General features: G+C 43.4%; 1 protein-coding gene across 2 annotated transcripts in view; it reads right to left on the bottom strand.

Annotated features, from left to right (window-relative positions):
• DHX9 (DExH-box helicase 9) overlaps window positions 1–13,738 on the bottom strand; it is a 287,744-nt gene that overhangs the window by 247,940 nt on the left and 26,066 nt on the right. Inside the window, exons 5-6 of one of the 2 annotated variants that reach the window (XM_033916167.1) lie at window positions 10,454–10,554; window positions 4,244–4,392 (exon numbers count right to left, since the gene is read on the bottom strand). In XM_033916167.1, coding sequence (XP_033772058.1) covers window positions 4,244–4,392; window positions 10,454–10,554 — 250 coding nt within the window. Of the gene's footprint in view, window positions 1–4,243; window positions 4,393–10,453; window positions 10,555–13,738 lie in introns of those variants that run through there. The other variant, XM_033916168.1, reaches the window with a different exon arrangement.

The raw sequence follows: 13,738 nt of genomic DNA, 5'->3' as shown, positions 1-13,738 counted from the left end.
AATATGCTGCCTGCTTGTCCTGGGATAATGCTCATTTCTCTCAACTTGACATTCCATTTTAATGATCTGAAAATTAACCAGTGCTATGGAGTCGGAGTCAGAGGAAATTTCGGGTACCTGGAGTCGGAGTCTGAAGTACAAAAAACTGAGGAGTCGGAACATTTATCTACCGACTCCACAGCCCTGCTTGAAACAAAAACCTTCGGCCGCAGCAGGCCAGCCTGTAGGAAGGGAAGGGGGAGGGGCCGAATGGAGCAGGCCAGATCGCAGGGAGGGGCCGAACGGAGCAGGACAGCTCAGGTAAGAGAAGGGAATTGCTTCACAGGGACCTGGAGGGGAAAGGAAATACCGCTGCTGCTTCTGCAAAGGAAAGTGGGGGGGTGGGGGGGGGGAGAAAATGCTGCTACTACTTCACAGGGACCTGGAGGGGAAGGGAAATACCGCTGCTGCTTCTGCAAAGGAAAGTGGGGGGGGGGGGGAAGGAGAGACAGAAAGAAATACAGACAGACAAAGGAGGCCAGGGAGAGAGACAGACAGACAGACAAAGGGTGCCAGGGAGAGAAAGAAAAATAGCAGGAGGGAGAGAGACAGAAAGAAAGGAAGAAAGAGACAGGAGCAGGGAGAGACATAAATAAAGAAAGACAGACAGGCATATATTCTAGCACCCGTTAATGTAACGGGCTTAAACACTAGTTTTATCTATATACTAGTATTTTAGCCCATTACATTAACGGGTGCTAGAATATATGTCTGCCCCTGATGACATCATCGGTGACGCGGCAGAGCAAATCAGGGCAGTACAAGGGCCCGAAGTAGCGTGTGAAGACTGCTGCACATGCTGCTTGAATCGCCAGGTTCATAGTTGGGTCCGCGGGAAGGGAAGGGAACGGGGGGGGGGGGGGAGGGGGGGCGGCAAAGGACTCGGGTCCCGGGCAGCGGGGTCATCGCAAGAGCCGGGTCGGAAAGTTGCTGGACTCCTCTGGTCTTTCGCGGAGGCCGGGCCGGCTCCGTTTTTCGGTGGGGGGGGGGCAGGAGGCGCTCTTTGTGCCCCAGTCCCAGCTTGTGGAGGTGATCGTCGGCTGGTGACGTAGTACGCGCATGCGCATTCTCGCCAGCACAGCCCGACAGATCATATCTCAGGGAACACGCGGCGAGAGTGCGCATGCGCGGCTAGCATTTTATTATTATAGATTACTGTACATCTCTTTCTCCTCAATAATGGTTTTCTTGACCTATTAATCTCTTTCTTCCACCTCTCTTAAGCTCAACCAATTTGTACCTTTGTTTAATCTTTTGTAAACCGCATAGAACTTCACGGTACTGCGATATATAAACTGTTATTATTATTATTACATAAATTGATCAGATGTTATAATATAGGCAGTATACCAAAGCAGAATAAACTGTAAACTGAAAAAAGATCATATGGAGAGACTTTCTCCTTTCATGTAGAGAAGAGGGATCTGATGTAAGCCAGCAGAATTCTTCTCTTCAAAACCTCAAGGATATTTCAATTCAAGATCCAAAGAAGAATTCCAATGGAGAAGTCTAGGCCTGGGTCTGTCTCACAAGATGTGGGTACAGGGAAGCCCTGGAATTAGCCCATCTATACCCTGCAGTATGCTTACGCCACAGGGAAGTTTCTTCTCATTACACACTGGAGATAGGCATGATTCATTAAGCATTGGAGATGACATCAATTCAGAAGTCCAGCGAGGTACTGACATCAATGAACTACCTCCATAGAGAATATGGATCTTGAGATCTGTTGCAAGCATCATATTTGCTATACATTTAATTAATTTTATGTTATGGTATTCTTGGTATAGCATTTTAATGAATTGAATATCAGTAATTGATAATATTTACCCTACTTTGTATAGTTGTGTATAATTAAGCATCCTATTTGTCAATGTGAAAGCCAAGGCATAGAGTCAAAGATCTGCATGAGTCTCTAGTTGATTATTCCTACTGAGCTCCCTCCTTAAAGGCTAGAGTCACCAACAATAAAAAGGATACAGCACGACAGGCATCCTCCTCCTGAGATACATAAGATCAGAAGTGGCCCGATCTCAGTTTTTTGGAGCAGGCAAAGCTGCTCTAGAACCACTTTGAAGGTATGGCAGACACCCGTGTTTCTGTTCTCTCATCATTGCATCCCGGGGGGAGGGGTTTCTGGTTCTGGTACATACATGGAAAGAAAGTAACGACTAGAGCTATATGCCCAGTTATAAATCTAGTGAGGTCATCAATTCTGGGACTGCAAGAGAGGGTGGTTTGGGTAGTGAGGAAGGATGGTGAGTAGGCAGTTTTGAGTATGCCCTTAATGGTTCTTTGGGGAATTTTTCAGGACAGTGATGCTGGATTTTGAGAATAAGACTAAAGATATAATGATTGTGGGGGAGATATGAATTGTGTTTTGGACCCAGGAAACATGTCGACATCCTAGGAAAGGGGAAGTGGAGAAGAAGTCAGTAAGTAAATATTTGGTAAAATTTAGCTGGGTGGACATATGGAAGGTGAGAATGTGTTTCTTGGTTTCTAAAGCCCAATCACAATTCTGATTGGATAAATTTTTACTCAAGGAAGAGGGGGATAGGATGATGATGGGATAAGCAAGGTTGCTTACCTGTAACAGATGTTCTCCATAGACAGCAGGGGAATGCAGCCACACTTGATGGTGAAGTCTCTGACTGAGCCAATGATGTCGGTACTCTCCCCTAGCTAGAAGTAAGCCAGATTGTCCTACTCCTCGAACCCCTTCCCCTCCTCCTGTCAGTTTCGTTCCTAGGCAAAGAAGAGGAGACAAGGGGATGGTGGGTGGGCGAGCAAGTGTGGCTGCATTCCCCTGTTGTCTACGGAGAACACCTGTTACAGGTAAGCAATTTTACTTTCTCCGGAGACAGGCAGGGGAATGCAGCCACACTTGCTCGCCCACCCACTTGATGGTGAGTCCCAAGCCGAAGAAGCATACGGGAGGGGAGGGAGGCGTAGCAGTCAGCTGTTTTTTCGCTGATAGTCTTTCTGTGCAGGCTTGCATCGTCATCGGAGGTGCAGACATAAAAATTGGCAGTGTCTCCGCGATCCTAGAGACCGCTCTGTAAAAAGAACGGGTTGGCAAGTCTATGAGGAAAAAACAGACTTGCGCTGATTGATATGAAACGCATCTCCTTCTTTTTTTTTTTTTTTAATGGTAAAAAACACTAGCTGGCACCGCCAAAATATTGGTGGTTTAACCTATATTTAATAAATGTTCTAAGGCTTTCGTTAAATGACCAATAAATTTTTCAGTAACAAGCTTCAACAAAATATCAAATATACTGAGCATGAATCTAATATACTCTGCAGTGATGAATATCTTCTCAAATAAGCACTAACCTGTAGATACATGAAATTATGTCCAAATTCTATCTGCTGCCTTTTCCTTATTTGGTCTGACTATATTTAAATCACACCTCTCAGCACCATTTTAAGCACCACCCTTGTTTGATCAGACAAAATGATGGGCTCAGTTCTCCGGAGACATGCAGGGGATATGCAGCCCCACTTGATGGTGAAGTCTCTGACTGAGCCTAATGACATCGGTACTTTCCCCTAGCTAAAGTAAGCTTTTGAGCTTACTGAGCATGTGCCAGATTGCCCTACTCCTCGAGCCCCCTCCCCTCCTCCTGTCAGTTTTATTCTGACTCGCTCCTAGACAGTCTCAGCTCTCCCCTTCTCAGTGAAAAGCATTAGAACATTAAAAAAGAAAAAGTAGTCTTTAGTAAAGAAAGCCTTGGCTTCTTGCCCTTAGGGCAGTTAAAAAAAAAAAAAAAAAAAGTTAACAGTATGATTTCCTGACCTGTCATAACAACTTTTCAGTGATAGGGAGACTTAATTCTTCAAATCGTCAAAAGTTTGCTTGTATCAACCTAACTGCAAGTATTTTTTGCTTAATCAATCTTCTTAAAAAAAAAAAAAAAGCACCAAAACCGGAGTGAACTCCCATCCTGTCATAGTGGGCACTCAGTGACAGAAGAACTGCTTTGTTCTTTTCCTAAATAAATAGGTCTTATTGTGCTTGCACCAATCCCCAAGAGAAGTAGAACCATATAAGTAACAGAAGAATAAAAAGGTAATCTCTAGTAGTAATTTCTTAAAAGCCTCTCTTCTATATATATGTTACCAGTGCCTAGCCAGCCTGCCTCCCAGAGGGATATAGTTATCAATTCTTATAAAGAAGGGAATGGATAAACTGGCAAACCTGTTGTGATCCGGCCCCACTTGAGTATATTTATATTCTCCTTGGGTCTTCTCCTTCTGGAAGAACTGGTTCAGACGCGCCTTAGCATTCTCCAGGGTCCAGTTTCCATGGAGACCAGCATTTAAATCCACTTCTTCAGACTCTAGAGTCTAATGGGAAAAACAAATTGTTGATATATTCTTTATTAGAAGCACCACACCAAGCCCTCAAACTAATAATACTAGCTGATGTCCATAAAACATTTGTAGGGCAATAAACATCCATTTCTACACCTAACTAGCAAATAAGTTCCTAGTTCATTTAAATCCTATAGCTAAATTTTACATAAAACCTCTTGAACATTTTCAGCTGTGACTCATTTGGTAGTGGGGAGAGCATTAATAGATTCTTGTCATTGATCCTGGTGGAAGTGAAGTGGGAATTGGAGAAGAGTTGAATTATTTGTTCTGAGGAGTTGGCACGGAGGGTGTCAAACATGATGCAGGATAGCGTGAATGTAATACGCACTTTTATAGATAACCAGTGAAGTTTGTGGTAGTATTTGGAGATTATGCCGTATTTTTTTAGTCTGAAAATCAGTCTGATTACTGTGTTTTGAATCACTTGTAATTTGTGTGTTATAGAAAAGCTCACACCAGCATAGAGATATGCACTGAAAGAAGTGCATGCACATAGATCTCATGCATATTCATTGGGGAAATCCTGAAAACCCAACTGGATTGCAGCCCTCAAGGAGGGATTTTGAGACCCCTGGTCTAGAATAAAAAATCAGTGTTTCTTCTTTTCGAAAGGTAATAGTGCAAAACAAAACACAACTATTGGAAAAGGTTCGAACAGGTAACCAATACAATCCTACAGTCCATCAGCTACACCAGATGTCGCTACTCCACAATCACTATACATTCTCCCCAGAAAAAAGCAAAAGAAACAAAAATCATGAGATCGCATTCCTGAGAAAAAAAACCCGACTCTTTGCATCAACAAGTAGAAAAACACTGGGTTGGTTCAGTGCCGATTTGGAAGGACTAAAAGAAAGAAAATTAGCAGGCAAGACCTAATTCTTCCTTTTTTATCATCCCTCCAGACCGGCACAGACTGATGGCATGTATCAAAGCAGTACCCATCATGAGTGGGACCCCCCAAAGAGTCCCCACAAAAACACGCTTACCAAAAACAGAGTCCCAATGCGCCTGAACGTCCACCTAATAGTGACACACAAACGAATGCAGAGAAGACCAAACTGCAGCCTTATAGATATCCACTGGGAACACAAGAGAGGACTCAGCCCAGGAAGCTACCTGACCCAGAGTGGAATGAGCTTTGAGAAAATCAGGAACTGGCTTCTTCTGAAGAAGGTACGCCGAAGCGATAGTCTCTTTAATCCAGCATGTGATCGAAGCCTTAGAGGCAATTTCCACCTTACAACTGCCTACCAGGAGAATAAAAAGATGATCTGACCATCTGAACTCCTGAGTACTTTTCACATAAATATGGAGGACTCTGCGGACATCTAACTTGTGCCACTGCCTCTGCTGTAAAGTACTCTCCTGACTACCCACAACTGGAAGAGCAACAGTCTGATTCACATGAAAAGGGGAGATGACTTTCGAAAGAAAGGTGCCAAAGAAATGGCACAAGCAAAACCATCTTCAAAGTAAGGTCCTTCAGAGTGTAGGACAAAAAAGGGACTCAAAAAGAGGATGTATCAACACCATAAGCACAAGATTGAGATCCCAAGCTGGAACCAAACAGCGAACTGGAGATCGAATAAACTTTGTCACCCTCAAGAAACAAATCACACATCAGGAAGAGCTGACAACTGTCGGCAATGCAACAGACCCCTAAAGGAAGACAAGGCCGCCACCTGAACATAAGAATAGCCTTACTTGGTCAGACCAATGGTCCATCAAGCCCATAGCCCATGCTCACGGTGGCCAATCCAGGTCACCAGTACCTGGCCAAAACCCAAAGAGTAGTAATATTCCATGCTACCGAGACAGGGCAAGCAGTGGCTTCCCCCATGTCTTTCTCAATAACAGACTATGGACTTTTCTTAAAACCAGCTACACTATATGCTCTTACCAAATCCTCTGAACCCTCAGAGAAGACCAGGCAAGGCTGAGCTCCAGGCCTTCCTGCCAAAACTCTAAGATATGCGGCAGGGAAGCACACAGGGGAACAATCATCCGAGTGGAACAGTCTTCGAAGAGGTACCAAATGCGCACCTAACTGCCAAGATCTGAATAACTTTTATTGCTTAGGTGTTCCCCTTTCAAGAGTTAAGCCCTAAGACAAGAGACTCTGATCAAACATGGGACTGGGACCCTGAGTCAGCAGATTGCTCAAGAGGGGCAGAGGAAGGGTCTGCCATGAGTAGATGAACCAGAGCTGTGTATCATGAGAGCACTGGCCAATCCAGAGCCACCAGGGTCACATGGTCCACGTACTGCGCAATGTGAAGAAAAACCTTACCCACTATTGGCCACAGAGGAAAGTCATACAGCAGGCCGCTCATTGGCCAAGCCTGCACCACAGGATCCAGCCCCTCAGCCTGGCAATCCCAGCGTCGACTGACAAATCTCCACACCTTGGCGTTGACCCTCATGGCCATGAAGTCCATCATGAAACAGCTCAGAGTGATTTACTCCTCTTGAAAGAACCAGCAACCAGGACAACTCAAACTAAGGATGAATAAAGCTCCAAGGAGGTAAACTTGCCGAATGAACAATCTCTAATAGCACAAGCAATTCCTTTTTCTCCTGTTAAACCCCCAGAAGTCACTTTAGACGCTCTTTGGGATTTGGTGTTTAATTTGGGAAATTCCCTTAACCCTCAGATAAAATATTTGGATAAAGAAATGAAAAATCAGAAAGAATAAATTAAATCTTTAAAACAAGATAGTTTTGTTGAAATCTGATATTCAGGAACAGTTAAAGGTAATCAAGATTTACTTGTTCAAGACAATTTAATCATGAGGAGAAAATTGGAAGCTCTTGAGAACAATAGTAGGGCTAACAATTTGCGCTTAATCAATTTTCCTAAGATCTTATCAATCTTCCCACGAGACATGATAAAGCGCTACTTGTGGAAATTCTAAAAATACCTGAAAACTCTTTACCACCTCTCGCAAGGGTGTACTATCTACCTATGAAATCTCAAGATTCAAAAAAAAAAAAGAAAAGATGATGATGGAAAACCGCAGAAAAATCTTTGGATGTTTCCGCTTTATTGGAACAATCAGATAGAGAAGTGGCTATCTCAACCACTCTCTTATTGACTCTAGCTTTAGCTCCAGACAAGGATTGGATCCTTAAACTTTTCTTTAAAAATAGATCTAAGGACTTCCTGGGTTTCCATATTCAGATATTTCCTGATGTCTCGAGAGAGACTCAGAAGAGAAGAAGGGAATTTCTAAAGTTGAAACCTGGTGTGACTCAGATAGGTGGTCTTTTCTTTCTTAGATACCCTTGCAAATGTGTTATTAGATACTGTTCCTTAAAATATGTGTTTGTAGAACCGACTCATTTGACTGGTCTCCTTTCTCTGAAATGCCTTGAGAATGAAGAAACATCTGCACCTAATAATTAGCTCTCTTTCAGCAGTAGATTGAATGATTTCGTTTGCTGGTTATGTTTAATTTAAATTACTCTTATCTTCAAGTCTTGGATCCAAAGTTTGAGGACTAGTGCGTGATTAAGTTAAGTTGTGTTTCCTTTTATAAGTTTGATTTATTTTCAGGATTGAAAGTACATTTAAATATTTTATTTCCTCGATTACACTTTCTGTACAAGATGATATGCTTGGGAAAAAAAAGGAATGTTAAAAAAGAAGAAAACAACGAAGAAAATCAATATAGGAAAGCACAAAAAATGGGGGAAAAAAGGCACAATTGGAGAAACTACGAAGACACATGTCTTCTTAGTTCCGTGGAAAACTATGAACTAATGGACCCGTGAGCCAGTATCGGGGGAGGGGGGGAGGAGAAAGGCACTTATGTATGCACGATAGGGACAGTTATGAAACTTCTAGGAAGTTAAAGTGACAATACACTTTTGCACTTTACAGTACGGGCTCAATGGATGACGTCACTCATCTGTGAGACTATGCTGCCTGTTTGTCCTGGGATAAATTACTTCTCTTTATAAAAATGAATGGACACCTAGATTGGATTTCACATGTTTTAATGCCAACTGTTGGTCTTTCGTTTTTTTGTCTTGTTTTAATTCCATTAAAATTATTTTGCGCACTTAATTATATGTCACTGGAAAGATAATATACAGCTTAATTATATGGAATGGTGGAACCATTTATGCACAATAAAAAATTACGGAAAAATCATAATCTTGAAAAATAAATCTTTTTTCAGTTTCTGTAAAACCTGGGCACCCTTACATAAATATTGTAATTAGAGAATGACACGGGGAAAAAATCTGTCCCCGTCACTTCCCCGTCCCCGGCCCACCGTCCCCTTCACCGCCCCCGCGATCCCATTCACCGCCCCGTCCCCGTAGCATCCATATAAGCCTCAGTACTGCAATATGCAATATTTAGCTTATTCCTTCCTTATAAATAAAAGTTCTGGCTGCTGAACTAGAGAAAGAGATGGTCAGCTGGCAGGGCTTTGTTTATAAATTTTTATCAACACAACTAATATACTACTTTATCCTAAAGCAAAAAAGAAAATAAATAGAATTTTTTTTTTCTACCTTTATTGTCTGGTTTTTGCTTTCCTCATCTTCTCATTCAATTCCTTCCATCCACTGTGTGTCTTCTCTCTGCGTCTTCCATTTGCTCTGTTACTGTGCCTCTCCCTTCCCCCCACCTCCCCAATTGGTCTGGCACCCATCTTCTTCTCTACGCTCTCCCATAGTCTGGCATCTGTCTTCTTCCCTTCCAGCGTCTTCTCCCCACTGTCTTCCATATTTCCCTTCAGGGTCTGTTCCTCTCCACCCTCCTTCAATGTCTGTTCTATTCCTTTACACCACCACCCTTCCCCCTTCACCATCTGTTCCTTTCTACCATCCTTCAGCTCCTCTCGCGCGGCCTATCTATCTCCCTCCCTCCCTCCCTCTTACTTTCGTGGCACGTTACAATGTAATTTGTGCAAGCCGCTGGAGCCTGCGAGCTCGGTCCCCAAACAATCTCGCTTCTGTGTTCCTATGTATCTGGCATTGCCCCCCCCCCCCCCCCCCCCCCGTGTCCATATACCATCCCCATGACATGTATGTCTTCTTTATGTCTCTGTCCCTATGCCCCCATGCACATAATTTCCCCTCTGTTTCTGTTACCTTCCTGTGTCCAGATTTCCCCTCTCTTCCTCTTCCACACCAATGTGTCTCTTCTCTTCAACCCCATCTAGCTTCTTTCCCTCTTTCTTCCCCTCCCCCTGTTTCCAGCATCTGGCTCACCTGCCTGTCCTCCCCTTTCTTTCCTGCTATGGTTTTCTTTCTCTCCCTCTTCATCCCCCTTGGCCCAGAATCTCTTTCCCTTTCACTCCCTCCTTCCTTGTGTGAGCCGGGAACACGCGCTGGTCCAGCAGCAGTGTTCGTCAGCTCCCTCCCTCCACCTCACCTTAGATGCCAAGTTTGCCGGCTTTCTTTTACGCCCAGCCGCACGCACTGCTGCTCAGTTGTTCAATCTTCTCCTCCGACACAACCGGAAACAGGAAGTTGCAGTAGAGGAGAAGATTGAACAACTCGAGCAGTCGCGCATGCGTGGGTTTTTGAAAGCGTGCAGCTGGGCGAAAAAGAAAGCCGACAAACTCTGCATATAAGGTGAGGTGGAGGGAGGGAGATGGTGGAACACTGTAATCGGGCGGGTGGGGACTGCTGGACCGTGCATCCTTGATTGCCTCACTGCGGAGACAAGACCATTCACCGCTCCACGGGGCAGTGAATGGCCTTGTCCCCGTAGCGACCACTATTTTTCTTTCCCCGTTTCGACGGGTAACATTCACCGTGTCATTCTCCAATTGTAATACTGCCTGATTAATGTATGCGTTTATCTGCAAAGTTTTAATGTATACATATATTGAGACTTGCACACCCATATGTACTTACTGATAACAGCGTGAACATCTGATCATTACTTTGCTCTATCATATTTCCTACTGAATTGATGTTTATCTTTTTGTACACTGGTTTGTTTTTATAAAACCAATAAGGATATCTGGAAAAAAATTATTTTGCTAAATATTTTTTTGCAACTTACAGCCTGGGCTTCCTGCTCCTCCTTCCTGGAATAGTAATCCTTCAAGTTGGCACCACGGTCCCACTGAGCTCCTCCTCCATATCCACTGGTAGGGCCAGTGTCTAGAAAAGAAAACAGAACAAATAGATCCTTTCTGCAATGCTTGCCTAATGGTAACATAGAATCATACAAAAATCATAAACATACACACATTCTTCTAGTTGCAAATTTGGTGTTCATAGTTCAGATAAGACTGGAAATTCTTATTTTATAAAGTGAGATGCAATCCACATTAGAGCTGACACGACTTAATATAGTTCTTTTTACATCTTGAGGATCAGATGTTATTTAAGACGACCCACATCAGACATTTTGATTGTACTGTAGTTATAACTTAGATAGAAGGTAAGTGTCAGAAGAACTAAGAATAGCCTTACTGGGTCACACCAATGGTCCATCAAGCCCAGTAGCCCGTTCTCAAGGTGGCTAATGCAGGTCCTAAAACCCAAGGAGTAGCAATATTCCATGCTATCGATCCAGGGCAAGCAGTGGCTTCCCTCATGTCATTCTCACTAACAGACTTTCTAACTAACAGACTATGGACTTAAAAGAATGATATTCTTCTCATGTTTTATCTTATCAAGCAACATTATGGGGTAATGACCTGAAACAATTTCTTATGCTTGCCAATACTTATGGGGAATTTAGGAGACACCTAAAAACATATCTGTTCTTAAAGTACTTAGGAAGCTGATTGGCACAATCTTGCCCACAATAACTGATCTCTAGAGCTGTTAGTCACTAGATTTTAACTATGTTAGTTCTACTCAATCTGTAGCATTTTTAATCATTGTAAACTGCATAGAACTTCACGGTGCTGCAGTATATAAACTGTTATTATTGTTATCTGCCTCTTTGGTGACTCTACATGGCAGCAACAGATTGGAGAGCATTTGTGGGCTGAATGGCAAGCCTGCCATGGACTTTTTAAATTATTCTGTTAATCCTAGAAAGGTCTCACTGTTTCATTTGCTTACTGCTCCAACCTAGTCAGTGATAAAGACCAAGAACTAGAGGACTGGAGAAGGGCGGATGTGGTCCCTCTACACAAAAGTGGAAGTAAGGAAGAAGTAGGGAATTAAAGGCCAGTAAGTCTGACTTCTGTGGTAAGCAAATTAATGGAAACACTTTTAAAACAGAGAATGGTGAAGTTTCTGGAATCCAGCAGATTATAGGACTGGAGTCAACATGGATTCACTAGAGGTAGGTCTTGTCAAACAAATCTGATCAATTTTTTTGACTGTTTGACCAGAGAATTGGGTAGAGGGAGTGCGCTAGATGTGGTGTATTTAGATTTTAGCAAAGCATTTGATAGTGTTCTACAAAGATGTCTAATAAATAAACTGAGTGCTCTTAGGATGGGCCCCAAAGTGATGGGATGGGTAAGGAACTGGTTAAATGGAAGATGACAAGAGGTTATTGGTCAATGGAGATCGCTGAGGAAAGGGATGTTACCAGTGGTGTGCCTCATGGTCCTGTTCCTTGGCCTGTTCTTTTTAACATTTGTATAAGCGATATTGCTAAAGGGCTGTCAGGTAAGATCTGCCTCTTTGCAGATGATACCAAAATCTGCAATAGATGGTGTGAATAACATGAAGACAGACCTAGCGAAGCTTGAAGAATGGTCTGAAATTTGGTAGCTAAAATTTAATGCTAAGAAATGCAAGGTCATGCATTTGGGCTGCAAAAACCCGAGGGAACGGTACAATTTAGGGAGTGAAGAACTTATATGAACAACAGAAGAGCGGGACATGGGTGTGATTGTATGTGATGATCTTTAAGGTGGCCAAAAAGGTTGAAAAGGTGATGGCGAAAGCTAGGATACTATGGTGCATAGGAACAGGTATGGTCAGTAGGAAAAAGGGGGTACTGATGCCCCTGTATAAGATTTTGGTGAGACCTCATTTAGAATATTGTGTACAATTCTGAAGACCACACCTTCAAAAAGATATAAAAAGGATGGAATCGGTCCAGAGGAAGGCAACTAAAATGGTGCCTAGTCTTCATCATAAGGCGCATGGGGACACTTAAAGATCTCAATATGGAGGAAAGGCAGGAGAGGGGAGATATTAAAGAGACATTTAAATACCATATTTTTTGCTCCATAAGACGCACCCTAGATTTAGAGTAGGAAAACAAGAAACAAAACCATTCTAAACCAAATTGTGTACTAACATATGCCAGGCTCTGCACCCAGCCCCCCTCACTCCCTACCAGGCTCTGCACCCAATCCCACACTCCTTGCAAGGCTCTGCACCCTGTCCCCCCTCCCCTACTAATGCAATTTTTTCCTTACATTATTCATATAACACAGCAGATATAAATTCTCAAAACTGACACATTTCGATCACTAAATTGAAATAAAATAATTTTTCCTACCTTTGTTGTCTGGTGATTTAATTAGTTTCTGGTTAGACTTCCTTCTGATTGTGCATCAAACATTTCTTTCACAATCCAGCCCCATCTCCTTTGGGTCCAGGTCTCTATCTTTTTTCCCTCTGCTTATCCTCCCCAGATCCAGTGTCAGTTCTCCTTTGTACCACCACCTTTGGTCTTTCTGTCTTTCTTCTGCTTACCAAACCCCCCATGTCCAACAATTGTTCTTCTTTCTTCCAGGTCTCTCTCTGTTTCTCTCTCTCTTCCTTCCCCCCTCCCTGGTCCAGAATCTTTCCACCTCTCTGAAGTCTCTCTCTCTCTCTCTCTTCCTTCTATACACCCCAAGGCCAACATCTGCCCCCCCCTCTCTTCTGCCTCCCCTTTGTTTCAGTTTTCTCCCTCTCTCTTTCTTCCTTCTTCTAACATTTTGAGTCTTCTCCTCTCTACCCCCTCTAGTCCAGCATCTGCCCTTGTCTTCAAGTCTGTTTCCCGCCCTTTTCTGTCTCTCTCTTTCTCCCTCCCCATGTCCAGATCCAGTGTCCTGCCGAGGCCCTCACGATAGGCGGGGCCTTACCTTCCCTGCTTCCTGCAAGGTTGTTGTCTCCGGCTCCCAGACAGTGCTGGGTTGAGCTTGGATGGTTGTTTGAATCCCTCACAGTGCAGGGCTCAAGCTTCTGCCCAGGTCCGAATTCATGTTCTGGAATTGGCAGGCTCTCATCACCTCCCCAACAGTTGCTCTTCTTACTCGCTACCTGGGGCAGGAGATCGGGGCAGACACAGCTCTCCTTTTCTGTTGAGAGGTCGTCTTTGGCACTGTAACCACCGCTGAGCTAATTACAGCAGCCTGCAGAGTGAACCTAGCAGGCTGCC

Source organism: Geotrypetes seraphini, chromosome 12, assembly GCF_902459505.1.
Source record: "Geotrypetes seraphini chromosome 12, aGeoSer1.1, whole genome shotgun sequence".
NCBI classification, from domain to species: Eukaryota; Metazoa; Chordata; class Amphibia; order Gymnophiona; family Dermophiidae; genus Geotrypetes; species Geotrypetes seraphini.
This window is presented reverse-complemented; position numbering and strand designations above follow the sequence as displayed.